This window comes from Protomyctophum bolini (assembly GCF_963924005.1).
Source record: "Protomyctophum bolini genome assembly, chromosome: 19".
NCBI lineage: Eukaryota > Metazoa > Chordata > Actinopteri > Myctophiformes > Myctophidae > Protomyctophum > Protomyctophum bolini.
In genome coordinates this window covers 23,117,854-23,132,038 of record NC_137880.1, presented here as the reverse complement: position 1 = coordinate 23,132,038, position 14,185 = coordinate 23,117,854, and the positions used below count along the sequence as shown (strand labels likewise).

At 41.8% G+C, this 14,185-nt stretch overlaps 1 protein-coding gene across 1 annotated transcript in view; it reads right to left on the bottom strand.

Moving 5' to 3' along the window:
- Positions 1-1,183: 1,183 nt before the first annotated feature.
- Positions 1,184-14,185, bottom strand: part of cd109 (CD109 molecule) — a gene marked incomplete at its 5' end in the record, with an annotated part of 34,909 nt that continues 21,907 nt past the window's right edge. The window contains 11 exons of the mRNA XM_080791431.1: positions 1,184-1,859; positions 2,609-2,711; positions 3,215-3,374; positions 5,195-5,352; positions 5,985-6,053; positions 8,545-8,709; positions 9,927-10,117; positions 10,846-11,017; positions 11,820-12,057; positions 12,678-12,759; positions 13,393-13,569. Coding sequence (XP_080647557.1) covers positions 1,645-1,859; positions 2,609-2,711; positions 3,215-3,374; positions 5,195-5,352; positions 5,985-6,053; positions 8,545-8,709; positions 9,927-10,117; positions 10,846-11,017; positions 11,820-12,057; positions 12,678-12,759; positions 13,393-13,569 — 1,730 coding nt within the window. The 3' untranslated portion in view covers positions 1,184-1,644. The remainder of the gene's footprint in view (positions 1,860-2,608; positions 2,712-3,214; positions 3,375-5,194; positions 5,353-5,984; positions 6,054-8,544; positions 8,710-9,926; positions 10,118-10,845; positions 11,018-11,819; positions 12,058-12,677; positions 12,760-13,392; positions 13,570-14,185) is intronic.

Below are 14,185 nucleotides of genomic sequence, written 5' to 3'. Positions count from 1 at the left end.
GTCATGTACCTTCACCTTGGCAGTGAATTGGAAAACAGTTTAACTCTGAGTGTGTACGAAATGGAACCAAATAGACATGTTTTTGTATACTCTCAAGAGTTACAAATAGTTAAATTAAGTATATTTTGTATTCTTTTTTAAGATAAGCTCCATATACCATATATTCCATATACATATTCCATACATTTTCAGGTGGGTTGCCAATTTCATCCAATCCAGTAGAGAGAACACATTTATCAACTTCCAGTAACAATGTTTTAGTTTTGTTGTTTAATAAATTCAAATTTCACATGTTTATCCTGTACCAGAGGTTGCTTTATCATTTTTAACAGTGTAAGGTGACAGGCAGAAAATCACAGTCTAATAATGTGCAAGCCATTCCAACACATCCCAGAGACACAATGCAAGAAAAGCCTTGGCCTACTATAAAAAAAATTATAATGATTTACAAATAATTTAAGGCAATGGGTTATTCGGCACAGTGAATTTACATAATCATTGGCCTACTCAAAAATCATTGTCATCGCTGAAAAGAACATTTTATTCAAAAACACCTCAACTTGCCTTCACTGTTTGGATAATTAATTGTACACTCTTTCAAATGTTGAAAAAAAAACCCAACCACATTCGAAATGCTTCACGTTTTCAAGATCTCATAACCTATACAACAGCCAGTGTATGTAGAGGTTTACCGAATATATGCCAGCCACCAGATGGCTCCATACAGACTACAGAGCCAGTGCCAGTAAAAAGATGTGAGCTTGGAGATTTGGGGTAATCTATGACTGCACAACATGGGAGCTACCGGAGGCTAGCGACTGATGTTAAAAACATCCAACGGAAGGTAAATAAAATTCTATTAATTCTGGATTAAGACATTAAATAAACCTGAGATTTCCCGGTTTGGCAAAAGAGGGTTTAAGCAATAAACCCGGGATTTCGCGGGTGTGGCATACATTGTGTTAAAGTTGTTCAACTAATTGTTATGAATGACCCCCTGGAAAGGGACCCCTCCTGCAGGTCATCTCTCCAGGGACCAGTATGAATGACCCCCTGGAACCCCCTCAGGGACCCCTCCTGCAGGTCGTCTCTCCAGGGACCAGTATGAATGACCCCCTGGAACCCCCTCAGGGACCCCTCCTGCAGGTCGTCTCCAGGGACCAGTGGTGGAAAAAACTAAAGACATTTACTTAAGTACAATTTTGAGTTATTTGAGTATACTTTACTTGAGTATTTCCAATTTCCAGTACATTTACTTCTACTCCACTACATCTCAGAATCAAATATTTCATTACTACATTTATTTCAAAACTTTAGTTACTAGTTACTTTAGAGATTTGAATTATTATTATAAAACATACAGTATATACGTTATATACATTTCGGGCATAGCTTGTAGATCTGCTATTTTCAAAATATTTAATAAAATGGGACATTCTGCAATATGAGTGCATTTACTTTTGGTATTTTAAATACATTTCCAAGCCAATACTTTTGTACTTTTACTCAAGTACATTTCGAACAGCAGACTTTTACTTGTAACAGAGTATTCCTATATTGCAGTATTTATACTTTTTACTTAAGTAAAACATTAAAGTACTTTTTTTCCACCACTGCCCAGGGACTTTGAGGACTGTCACTGATTTACACCCTAGTAAAGACAAGGAGGAGCAGCAGAGCACTCAATAGACTGACCACTAGGTGGCGACAGCTGGCCGGTGCTGCAGCGACCAGAATGCTGGAGTGGTAGCCGTCCTGCTGTGACGACGCTCGGCACTGGTGACAGCCGTTCCCGCAGAACCAGCAGGTGGACGTGTTGTGTCGCCACATAGACGTGTACGACCTCACCGTCCTCCGTGCTGAGAGAGAGAGAGAGAGAGAGAGAGAGAGAGAGAGAGAGAGGGAGGGAGGGAGAGGTGAAGAGCTCATTATTTGAATCGCTGGATTGAAAGGGGATTTAGTTTCCACCGGAAAAAAATACTTTGTTACTCCACTGCGCCTTCTATCGATATTGCCCAGAGAATTGCCTCATAGAGAATATTTTTCCTCTGGTGATTTGGCCAAAAAGTACCATTTATACGTGTGGTGAGGGGCTCAGAGAGCTCCCACTAAGGAAAGTAGGCTTTCTAATGACACAACCCGTCTTTGTTTTGGTGTGTAGCAAAAACATTATTTTTATTTACGCTAAAGACGAGAGGCTGGTTTGCATTCATGCAAGCGGCGGAAGTTGAGAGTAACATAGCTCTAAATGCGACGCATTAGAGCTATGGACCAGAGCTACATCGTTCCCAAGTAGGCTGGTGGCCGACAGGCACGTACAGGTTTAGGGTGGTTAAAAGCAGGAACAGCAGTGTTCCAGTACTGTAGCAATAGTGGTAAACAGCAGTAGACATTATGATGGTGGTTGTGAGACTGAGAGTGGTTTAATGTAGTAATAGTGGTAAACAGCAGTAGTAGACATTATGATGGTGGTTGTGAGACTGAGAGTGGTTTAATGTAGTAATAGTGGTAAACAGCAGTAGTAGACATTATGATGGTGGTTGTGAGACTGAGAGTGGTTTAATGTAGTAATAGTGGTATGATGGTGGTTGTGAGAGAGGTTTCTTACATGTCTCATAATAATCATAGATGACAACATTGGCATCCATGACTCTTGCCACCTTGTATTCCTGAACCAGGGGGATTTCTATGCACATCTCTGTGGTTGTCACCTGAAAAGCACAGTCAAAATGTGTTGAATGACAGCCAGACTAAAGCGTTTACAATACATAAACTGCATATAGCACCGTTCTCCAAAGCACTTAATGCATTTCACATTCACCCATTCTCACGCCAATGCAGAGGGAACCATGCAAAGCACCTGTTTTTCTCCCCAGATAGTCACAATTCATCTTACCTTTGTTATTAATATAACAAAGGTATATAACCAGCTTAGTGGCCTTGTTGTTTGAGTGTCCGCCCTGGCCCCTGAGACTGGAAGGTTGCCTCCCTGCTCGGCACTCAGCATCAAGGGTTGGATTTAGGGTAAGTCCCTGCAACATACTAGCATCATGTCCAGTGGGTGTACTTGTACATCAAGCTGCCTCACGCTACAGAAACAGGAGATAGACTCTTGCTCTATGGGCCTCATGGCTCTGTAAGGCTTACTTGTTATTAATATAAACTCGTTCTTTGTTAGGTGTCAGAAATGACCATGGTGTGCATGTTTACTTACAGAATCTAAATAGAGGATGACTTTCCCCGGCAGCATCTCCACCTTCTTGACGACATCGTTGGTGTGGACTCCATCTGGGGCCACGGTGAAGCCACTGAGCAGTCCCACCTCCATGAGCGCCATGCCTGTCTGGTTCACGCCCTGATGGCTCCTCGACAGACTGCATGCACGGGAACATTACTGACTTTTAGCATCACACCACGAGAGTATACTATCGTCACTGTTGGGCATAACTTTTTGTCATACTACTGCGTTGCACAAAAGCAGCAAAAGGTGCAAAACGACACGTTTTGAGCTTGTGGATCTGCTACTTTTGTGGTTGTTAAATTTGAAAAAGTAACCGTTTTGGACATACTATGAGATTTCCACATGACAGTGGTGATATATATATATGTAACCAAATGGACCCTACGTTTGTTTTTACCTATTTATTTTTGAAAAATGTTGGGAATAATCTTGAAAACATTTAACACCACAAAAATATTATCTTATGGGGCTCCCTCCCTGGCACCAAATGTTTTGAAATGGAGGTCCGCAGCCAAACACATACATCATTATATCATACGATATACCGTAGACAAAATATCAGATGTGAACTTGTACATCAGCTATATCTGCGCATATAGCATCAACATCTGATGAACCAGAATGGTGATATATTAACTAATTTCCAGGGGACCCAAGTTCACCCAACTATTGGATCCAGGAAGAGGAACACTGCCTCTGTGTATTAATCTCCATGTATTCCAATAACACTGCACAATCTACTTACAGTTCATTGTTCCTGAGGAAGTCAAAAACACCCTTGCTTGGTTCATTCATTACAAAGTGGAAGCTCTCACCCTGGTACAAATGTATAGCCGGGGAGCCACAGGCCGGAAATTGGACAGGACCTGTGATGTCTTGTCGTACTTTTTTATTTGTGTTTTTTCTATTCATTTGGTCATTAAGGTCCAAAGAGAGGCCTGCTCTGCCGGAAACATCGCGAAAAAAGGTTATGTCCATTTTTGTATACCACACCATACTGTAGACAACCAATATAAGGCAACATTTCCCAAATTTCATCATGCTTTAAGTAGCATGTGACAATTGTGACAATGTCAAACTAGGGGGGTTTCATGATTCTGAATCCATTCCAAGCATTAGTTTTGCATGAAAAACACTCCTTGGCCTAAATTCGGCCATAGCCACTTGCTAAAATGTGCCCAAATGTGCTGACCTCATCATTTTGGTGCTGACCTCATCACATTTGTGATGACGGCTATGGCCATTTTCTTCGCGCAAAACAAATGCTTGGAATGGATTCAGAATCATGAAAACCCCACAATTGTCACATGCTATACTTAAAGCATGATGAAATTTGGGGAATTTTGCCTTTATTGGTTGTCTATGATGTGGTATACAAAAATGGCCGTAACTTTCTTTCGCGATGTTTTCGGCAGAGCAGGCCTCTCATTCTGTGGACCTTAATGACCAAGTGAATAGAGAAAACACAAATAAAAAGTACGGCATAACATCACAGGTTAATCCTTTGAGCTAACCGTTGAGCTTTTGGGCCTGTGGCTCACGCCTGCTAGTACAGGGTTAATTCATTACTAAGAGCAGTGTTGATTTCGTTGGACTAAAACTATGACGAAATATTTTCGTCGACAACCTCTTTTCACTGACGAAAACAAAGTTATGAAGACTAAATAAGACTAAATATAATTGTATTGACAATTTCGTCAACAAACAAAAACTAGACTAAAATGTTAGGGAGGGACTAGTGGAGAAGTGATACATTAGATGTGTGGTTATGTGTTGCGCCACCAAGGCCTGCCAAAATATTATTTTGTCGACAAAATCAACTGTAGATTTAGTAACATTTCAGATTACTTAAAATGTGACTAAAACCAAATGAAATCTTACGCAAAAGACTATGACTAAACTAAATCTAAATCAATTTGCTGTCTCAATCAACACTAAAGTGGAAGCTCTCACCTGGTGCAGATGTGCAGATCTGGGGCACCGTAGGGATCATGGTCGTCCAGGTCCACGTGCAGGTTGAAGGCCTCGTCCTGGTGGTGGGCGATTCTTCTGTGTCTCGCCCCTAGAGGTCTCGCCAGCCCTCTTATGTCTACATTATAAAACACATGGAGCTGGGAGATGACGAGAGAAAGAGTCTGTGAGAGCCTGTCTGTGGTCAAGTGTTTAACTACCGGTACTTATCAAAATGGATCACAAATGTGTTGCGTTGCAATGCGTTGTGAGCTTGTGGATCTGCTATTTTCGCCGAATGATCGTCAATTATGATGTGCCCAGAATAGTGTGCCCAGGGTGTTTATCGCTCGAGAGCAAAATAACAGCAGGTGGGCAAAACATGTGAATCAATCGGGCGATAGCTGGAAGCAGTCGTGCAACCAAAAATTGGGCTTTGATCAAATATTTTCATAGCATGTAAGAGATTACCGCATTCCTTCCATGTTGCAGGAAGCATTGATGGGAGGTGACTAGTGACTACCTATTGCATAATAAATGATGGATTATCTTTTCATAGCAGAAAAGGGGGAGGTAGAGAGAGAGGCGTGGACATGCAAAACGGGTCATGAACTGGATTCGGCGCCATGGCGGCGCCAGGAGGACTAGATCTGTGTCAAGTGGCTGTTGCACCGTCAAACCGTAATACCAACCCAGTGCATAGTCTCACATAGCCAGAGACAATCAAAGACACAACAATACATCTCCACCTACTCACACATCTGATACATCGGCAGGCAGCTGTGTACGTTACCTGAAACAGGGCGAAGCCCTGGCCCTCTGTGGTCACTTGGAGGTGCAACTCTGAGCCGTTCGTTTCGATCTGAAAGGTGACAATTTACAATTTAGGCATTTAGCAGACACTCTTTATAATCCAGATCGATTTATAGTAAGCAAGAACAAAACATGGAAATACATCAAATACCTAAAGAATTGTCATCAAGAATCATATGTAAGCTACAAAGAGTGGAATATATAATGAAACGTATGCGTATTGCGTATACACTACTATACCAACATAATCAACAAACAGCTGCGAATTACATAATTTACCATTTACCATTTTTATTTTTTATCCCATGATTTTGCAACTTGTTCACCCAGTGTCAATTATCTAATGTAATCCTGGGCACTACACTTCCTCTGCCAACCTGGGGAGACGGAATGACTTTGGAGATTTAAATGTATTAACCACTTCAACCCTACTGTATATACTGTATAATGTATATAGCCTTTTGAAAATAGCAGATCTACAAACTCACAATGTGTTGCGATGTGACGCATTGTGAGCTTGTAAATCGGCTATTTTAAAAAGATTTTGTACAAATGTTGAACTTGTGAAATAAGTGCAATATGAGTACTTTTACATTTTGAATATGGGTAGTAAGTAAAGTACATCTACATTGCAGTATTGATTATTTTACTTAAGTAAAACATTTGAGTACTTTTTCCACCACTGAATGAATTACATTCAACATAGGACCACAATGGAAACAAGTCTGCAGGACCTTTTTTGTGATATCCTGCAGCTAATGTCTTATTGTACCATACCAAACAATCAATCAATCAAAGGGGAGTTGTAATTATTGTTTTGATGTTTTCATTGTTTCAATTCACCCTTTGTCAAGTCCCGCCTGTGGTTGTGCCCCTCTTCACACCCATTGGTTGCCATTTCGTGGTTGGACAAAAATGCTCTCTCTCCATCCGCTACCATTGAAATAATGTTTTTCTGTTGCTTTGCATTGATATTCTGTGCATTCAATTCTTATTTTAAACTTGGTGTCAGTAAAAAGAAACATCACAGGTGCAGGATGGTGACTCGGCACATCGTGTTTGTTTTTCTTCCAAAAAATATGTTTTAGCAAATTCAACATAAACAAGGCGGCACCAGGGCGGAACAAGGCAGAAAGAGCATGCTGGTTAGTCAGTCAGGGACCAATAAGAAGACTGACAAAGGGTGCAGACTGGTCAAGGACCACCAAATTTAAAAAGGTTATCTTTGAAAAACAAAGGGTCCCGCACACTGCCAGAAACTTGCCAAAAATGTTGCTCTTTATTGGTCAACGTTTCGGTCTATTCGACCTTCATCAGGACAGACAATGTTGACTGCACTCTTAGCCCGCGGACCCCCATTTGAAGAGATACGCCAGGGATCCCCATAAGAGAAGATTTGTATGGCTCTAGCAGCGATTATCAACCCGTTTAAGGACCCCCAGTTTGACATGCATTACCGGTAGTCTACTCTAACGGGTCCATTTGTACACTCTCAGAGTTACAGACCCATAAGGGTCCATTTTGGTTCCAAACTATATATCATTTAGCTGGGGACGCCCTGGAACTCCCTCACGGACCCCACTTTGGGAACCACTGAATTCAGGGGGTCCGCAGCCAGCCACATTATTGATAGTTAGGAGGAGCCAAATGGACCCTTACAGGTCGGTAAATAGTAGGCCTACATGGTGCATCTATATATCGCCTTTATCCAAGGTGCATTTACATAGATTGTAAATGCACCTGCCGATGGCGGAGGAAACCATGCAAGGCACCAACCTGCATATCGGGAGCAATTAGGGGTTCAGTGTCTTGCTCAAGGACACTTCGACACTAACTCTGTCTTTAACTCAGAGAGTGTACACATGGAACCAAGTGGACCTGTAAGGGTCCATCATTTGGTTAAATTTTTACACTCTCAGAGTTGCTGTATGTGGCCTAATTCAATGTGAGCCTTGTGAGCTTGTAGATCTGCTATTTTCAGATAATTTACTTTACTTTGCATGTTGTTTGCATGTTGTACTTTATTTTAGTTTAAATATTTTTTGAATAATACTGGATTCATGTATTTTGGAAACTTGATACTATACTTGTTGACAATCATGTTCAAAATGTTCTATTGTATCTTACAAGGATCTTATAAGGACTATAAGCCCCCTTGGGCTTCTTGCTTCACCCTAGCACTTTCCCTTTTCTATATCTTTGTATCTTTTATTGTATCGTTTTTATACTGTGCTAAATCAAATTAAATCAATCTGTTGGCTCTGGTGCAGCAGAGCATTGGTGCGGTGGATGTGGAAGGTGTTAACAGGGTTTATATACTGTACCTGTTGGCTCTGGTGCAGCAGAGCATTGGTGCGGTGGATGTGGAAGGTGTTAACAGGGTTTATATACTGTACCTGTTGGCTCTGGTGCAGCAGAGCATTGGTGCTGTGGATGTGGAAGGTGTTAACAGGGTTTATATACTGTACCTGTTGGCTCTGGTGCAGCAGAGCATTTGTGCGGTGGATGTGGAAGGTGTTAACAGGGTTTATATACTGTACCTGTTGGCTCTGGTGCAGCAGAGCATTGGTGCTGTGGATGTGGAAGGTGGCCACGGTGGCTCCAGGAGGTTCCGTGCGCATCACCTTGACCATCATGTCCGTGTCACCGTCAGCGCTGACGTGGGCGGCGAACTGGGACAGAGCCTGCAGAGCCAACACTGTGTCCTGCACGGGGAGAGGATATAGGGGTCTCTTTTTTATTATGTATTTTCATTCTGTTCAAGCAGCATATTGGCTGCATGCCACCTTCCTGATACCTGATTCCATCCTTTGTGTATGTTTACACTTGGGGGTTTATAAGGATTTTGTACGGATGCATAACGATTGATATCGTTTGATTCGGTCCGTGTGCCATGATGTTGAAATACCCCAACCTTGCCCCAAGTGTTGGACTATCGCATGGATGGCAATGCATAGGAAATCGAACCTTATGGGTCTGTAACTCAAAGTGTAGAAATGAAACCAGGACCCATAAGGGTCCATTTGGTTGAATTGGTTCCATTTGTCAAATAATGAAAAAGGTCCCGCACACTGTCTAGGACTTGCAAATATATTAATTTAACGTCAATCAAACGTAATTTTAGTCCTTAGACCTTGGTCCTTGTTTTAGTTTGCATTTGGACCAGCCTTTTGTCCTACACACCTATCGTCGTCAACCTGTTTAGTGTGCATCGGCACTTTGTCAATGTTTAAATGAACGCCCATAGTTGCACCTCGCAGCGTGACAGGTGGATTTTTTTTTTTGGATTTTAAAATTATTTTATTTGTCTTTAAATCTATAAATGGTCTGGCTCCTCTTTATTTGTCTGAACTTATTGAGGTTTATACTCCTACTAGGTCACTGCGGTCTGAGGGCCAGCTAAACCTCAGGGTCACAAAGAAGACCCGCTTGAAGTCCAGAGGCGACCGAGCCTTTTCCGTTGTAGCCCCTAAACTATGGAACGCACTCCCCTCCCACGTCAAATTGGCCCCCTCCATCAAGACTTTTAAATCTCGCCTAAAGACCCACCTCTATACCTTGGCTTTTAACCCCGCTTGAGTTCCTTGGGTCCTTGTATATGTTTGTCACAGTGAGACATACGTTTGTCTCACTGTGATGCTTTTCTGTTGTTTTTCTGTAATGTGTCTCAGTTGTTTTCACAGTTTGTATTTTGTTTTCTCGCTGTTGTTTTTCTGTGTGGTAGCTGTAGTGCATTTGTTTTTATTTTTCTCCTGTACAGCACTTTGTAAACTCTGAGTTTTGAAACGTGCTATATAAATAAAGTGGATTGGATTGGATTGGAAGTAGTTGCATGTTGCAAGGAGTTGCATGGCGACCCTCTGGTGTGGTTAGGTGTGCTATGTGTGCACGTGCCTGTGACCTCGTGGGCTAGAGCGCTGACCTGCGTGGACGCATATCCTCCCAGGTGGTTGCGTTGCTGGCTCAGCCACCTGGCCAGAGGGAGGCCCTGCTCGTGCTGGCCCAGCTTGTAGAGAGCCAGATGAACGTATGCAGCCATCTCCAGGCTGGTGGACCTCGGTTGCCATGACGGCGTCAGCCCTGTGTCTGCCGAGCCCCAGAATGGTACACCGTCTAAGGAGAGATTAGGGGGGGGGGGGTCATCATCGCAGTGTTGATTTCGTCTACTTAGAAACTATGAGGAAAAATATTTGTTGACTACCGGTACCTTTTTTCACTAAGGAATACTGAATAAAAACGAAATAAGAACTAACCTATGAAGACTAAAACTATGACTGAATATATTGACAATTTCGTCAACAAATAAAAACTAGACTAAAATGTTATGGAGCGACTAGTGGACCAGAGATCCAGTAGAACTAAAAGACAAGAAATTGTATGTTTGGTTTCATGCTGAAAATAGCAGATATACAAGCAGATCAAGGCCTGCCAAAACACATTTAAATCGAAAAAAATCAACTGTAGATTCAGTCGACTAAAATATTATTACACTTGGTTGACTAAAACTAGACTAACAATAAAAAAATTCAGATGACTAAAATCAAAATTTGCTGTCAAAATCAACACTGGGTCATCGTCATGTTGGCTTGTTGTTGGTGGACATTTTTGTCACTTTGTTGTTTTCCATGGACATATACAAAATGAGTGAACAATAATATTACCAGAAACACAAAGAGATATTTTGTTTTTTAGTTCTCACTCATGATGACACGCTCAAAATAGGGATCGATTATGAACCGATTATTTCATTAAATTATGACTATATCAAAACATTCGTAAAATGTTTTAACTCAATTTGTTTGATGAACTTTTGCACTTCTGCTCCAACATGGTACAGGTACCTCTCATCTCTGCTCGTGCCATGAGTTGCTGGAGTGCGCTCTCTGCACTGTCGCTGTTTGCCAGTGCCAGGCTGTAGCTGACAAGACACAGGCTGTAGTTGCTTGAGATTCCCAAGGCCAGCCTGGTCTCCAGGAAAGTGAGCGCTGCAGCCACCTGGCTCCTATACTGGCTCTGAGCGTATAGGAAACAATGGGAGAGGATGTTAATGAGGTCGTCTTTGAGATTCCTTCATAACGTAAAGTATCAGTATCCACACTTGGCCTGATCATATGTCTACTTTTTATGTGTTTTTTCTCTTCTCTTAATACCTTACTTAGTTGCACCAAGAGTGTCCAGCAAACTAAATTAGTGAAAATAATCGATTTTAAGCTCACAATTCTTTCAAATTATTTTCAATGTTCATAGGGAGGTCAGGGTTATCCTCCAGACGGCAGTCAGTTTAATTGTGTATTCTATGTAATTACATCATCACACAACGATTAATGGCGTCGTCACAACCATGTCCTCTAAAATGAATGATCAAATAAATAAAATGTATTTTACCAACTGACACAATAATTACTCAGTCATAACTGCCAGGTGCAACAAGCTCTTGTAGCTCCCGTTTTCGTTAGTTTCCAATGTTATTTTGTTGGTTCACTCACTGTGTTTTGTTATGGCTTTCCTCTAGCTCCAGTTAGCTCATAACATTAGCTTCTGTTGCCACTCACTCCGCGTTGCGGCGTTCAGTATGGGTTCTTATGCCGTTCAGACTATGGGTTTTATGGGTAAGACTGCCATTGGCTTAGGAGGCAGCCAATCAGGACTAGGTCGTCACAAAAGTCGTCTTTACAGTCGTCAGTAGTGGTGTGTGCAAATGTAGTCCAGGCGCTTCTCAAGCACATGACAAAGAACATCCACTAAAAACGAATTTGTCTCACTGGCAGAGGTTCATAATAACACACAAGTTCACGGTTCAGTGTTCTTGCACCACCTTGAGGTCTTTGTCTTCCAGCAGAGCCATCAGGACGTAGGCGGTGAGGGAGACGGGCCCGTCCACCAGACCTCCCTGGAGCTCTGTGTGGATGACCCTGCCCGGCTCCACGAAGCATCCGTCGGGACCCTCCTCCTGCCGCTGTCCCAGCCAGGCGGCCGTCCTCTGCACAACTCTCTGGTCCACGTCCATGAAGCCGCGAGCCTGGAGGAAGCACCGCAGCACGAAGGCAGAGAGCCTGCGAAGGACAGAGAACGAGCATGTGCACGCACGCACGCACACACACACACACACACACACACACACACACACACACACACACACACACACACACACACACACACACACACACACACACACACACACACACACACACACACACACACACACACACACACACAGAACAGTGTTTAGTTACTTATTGCTAAAACTATGAAACCTTTTTTGAAAGCTATAATGACTAAAACTGAGACTAAATATATTGACCATTTCGTCAACAAATAACAACTACAGTATACTAAAATAAAACTAGACTAAAAACTACTGTAACGCTGACACAGAACAGATTAACAGAAGGTAGATCAGTGCTGGGCAAAGTACTGGAGTCCAAATATGGATACTCCTGGTTCAAATATTACTCAACTAGAAGTGAACGTTGCTCTGTCAAATGTTGTACTCGAGTTAAAGTACCGATGTTAGTAAAATAAATTTACTTTGTTACTGTCGAGCAATCAGCAGAGCCCTGTTGATTGCAGAGCATGAAAAGCAGATATAATATAACCGTTTTTTATATCCAAAAAGGTTTAGGACATACAAGGTTTCCACCCCGACAGACGATATACAGTATAGGCTCCATACCATGTGCTTCCAGATTTGTCATGGTCCCCAAAGGCACTGAAGGAACCATCTTCTCTCTGGTAGGACAGTTGCCGTTCGTAACCTGGTTTAAAGACACAGCCAAGGAATATCAATACAGTTGTCCAATGTCCACATGGGGAGTACTTCATTGCATGTTAGATTCTCATTTTTGTGCAAGCTCCGTCATTTGTAGTTTTCATGAAAGGGACATAGAAAAGGGTAAGGTTAGATATAACGCGCAAATATATATTAGCAAGTGAAGTACATGGGGTACAGCACTGGAGTGGTATAGACTTGCCAGTAATATAGTTCACACAAGCTATAAAAAAAAAAGGTAAAATCCTTATGGTGGATTTCTGTGACATCAAGACCACCATGCAGCTATCCATATCACTCTCATTTACAAATGAGGTAGCAATTTTTTTTCCCCGCCTATCGATTACCCCCCCCCCCCCCCATGGATATTATTCTTTTGACGCATTCCTAAAAGAATAATTTGATGACCAAAAACGACAGTTTTAGGACATACATCCCCCTGTGCTCCCTATATATATTAAGACACAAAGGAGACAATTTGTGTCTCCATAGGGAAACACAGCTGATCATGAAATGATTGGCTTAGAAAAATATATATCCATGAATTCAATTCTCCATGGGATGAGTAATCGATAGGGGGGGGGGAATGAGATATAGCTTATAATCCAAATCCGCCTACCGCTCATCATGAAGGAAGTAGCTCTGGCAACGATCTCAGAGTCAGCTTGTCTCGTGGCATTGAGGTACTGCAGCACGTAGATGTTTGGTGCAAAGTGGACCATGTTCTGCTCCCCACAGCCGTACGGCATCTGGACCAGAGAGTCCAGGCCCATGATCGATGGTCCAAGGATGTCACCTGCATCACCAAGAGATACGAGTAGGTATGGGTAATGGAAGTTATAGGTTCCAAGCAGTGGTGGAAAAAGTACTCACTTTATACGTTTAAATTTACTTTAAGTAAAGTAAAAGTGCATTCCGGTGCAATGACCGGATTGCCAAATTTGACTAAAAGTACAAAAGTATTGGTATAAAAATTATACTTAAAATACCAAAAGTGGAATTCTGTTGGCTCAGGTACTTTGAATATACCGGTACACAGGTTGTACTAGTAATAGTAAATACTATACTATTTACTTCAGTTATCGCTTAAAATAATATTATATATTATTTTCATCTAAACATTTGACTTTTTTACCATTTGGGAAGAGAAACAGTTAATAGATAAGAAACAGAATCGATAATCACAATCAGATTCAGAACCAATAAAAACTCAATGATCTCTGGCCTGGTGAGATGGGTCATGTGTGTCCAAGACTGAAACTGTCAGACCAAAGACACAAACTCCACGTGTGAACTTTCACTCGACATTGTCATAACTAAGTGCAGAAAGGAGAAATGGGAGATCTGATCACCTAGATTTTCCAATATTTAGAACAACTGCCACTTAAACAAGAGGCATGTTTATAGAGAGG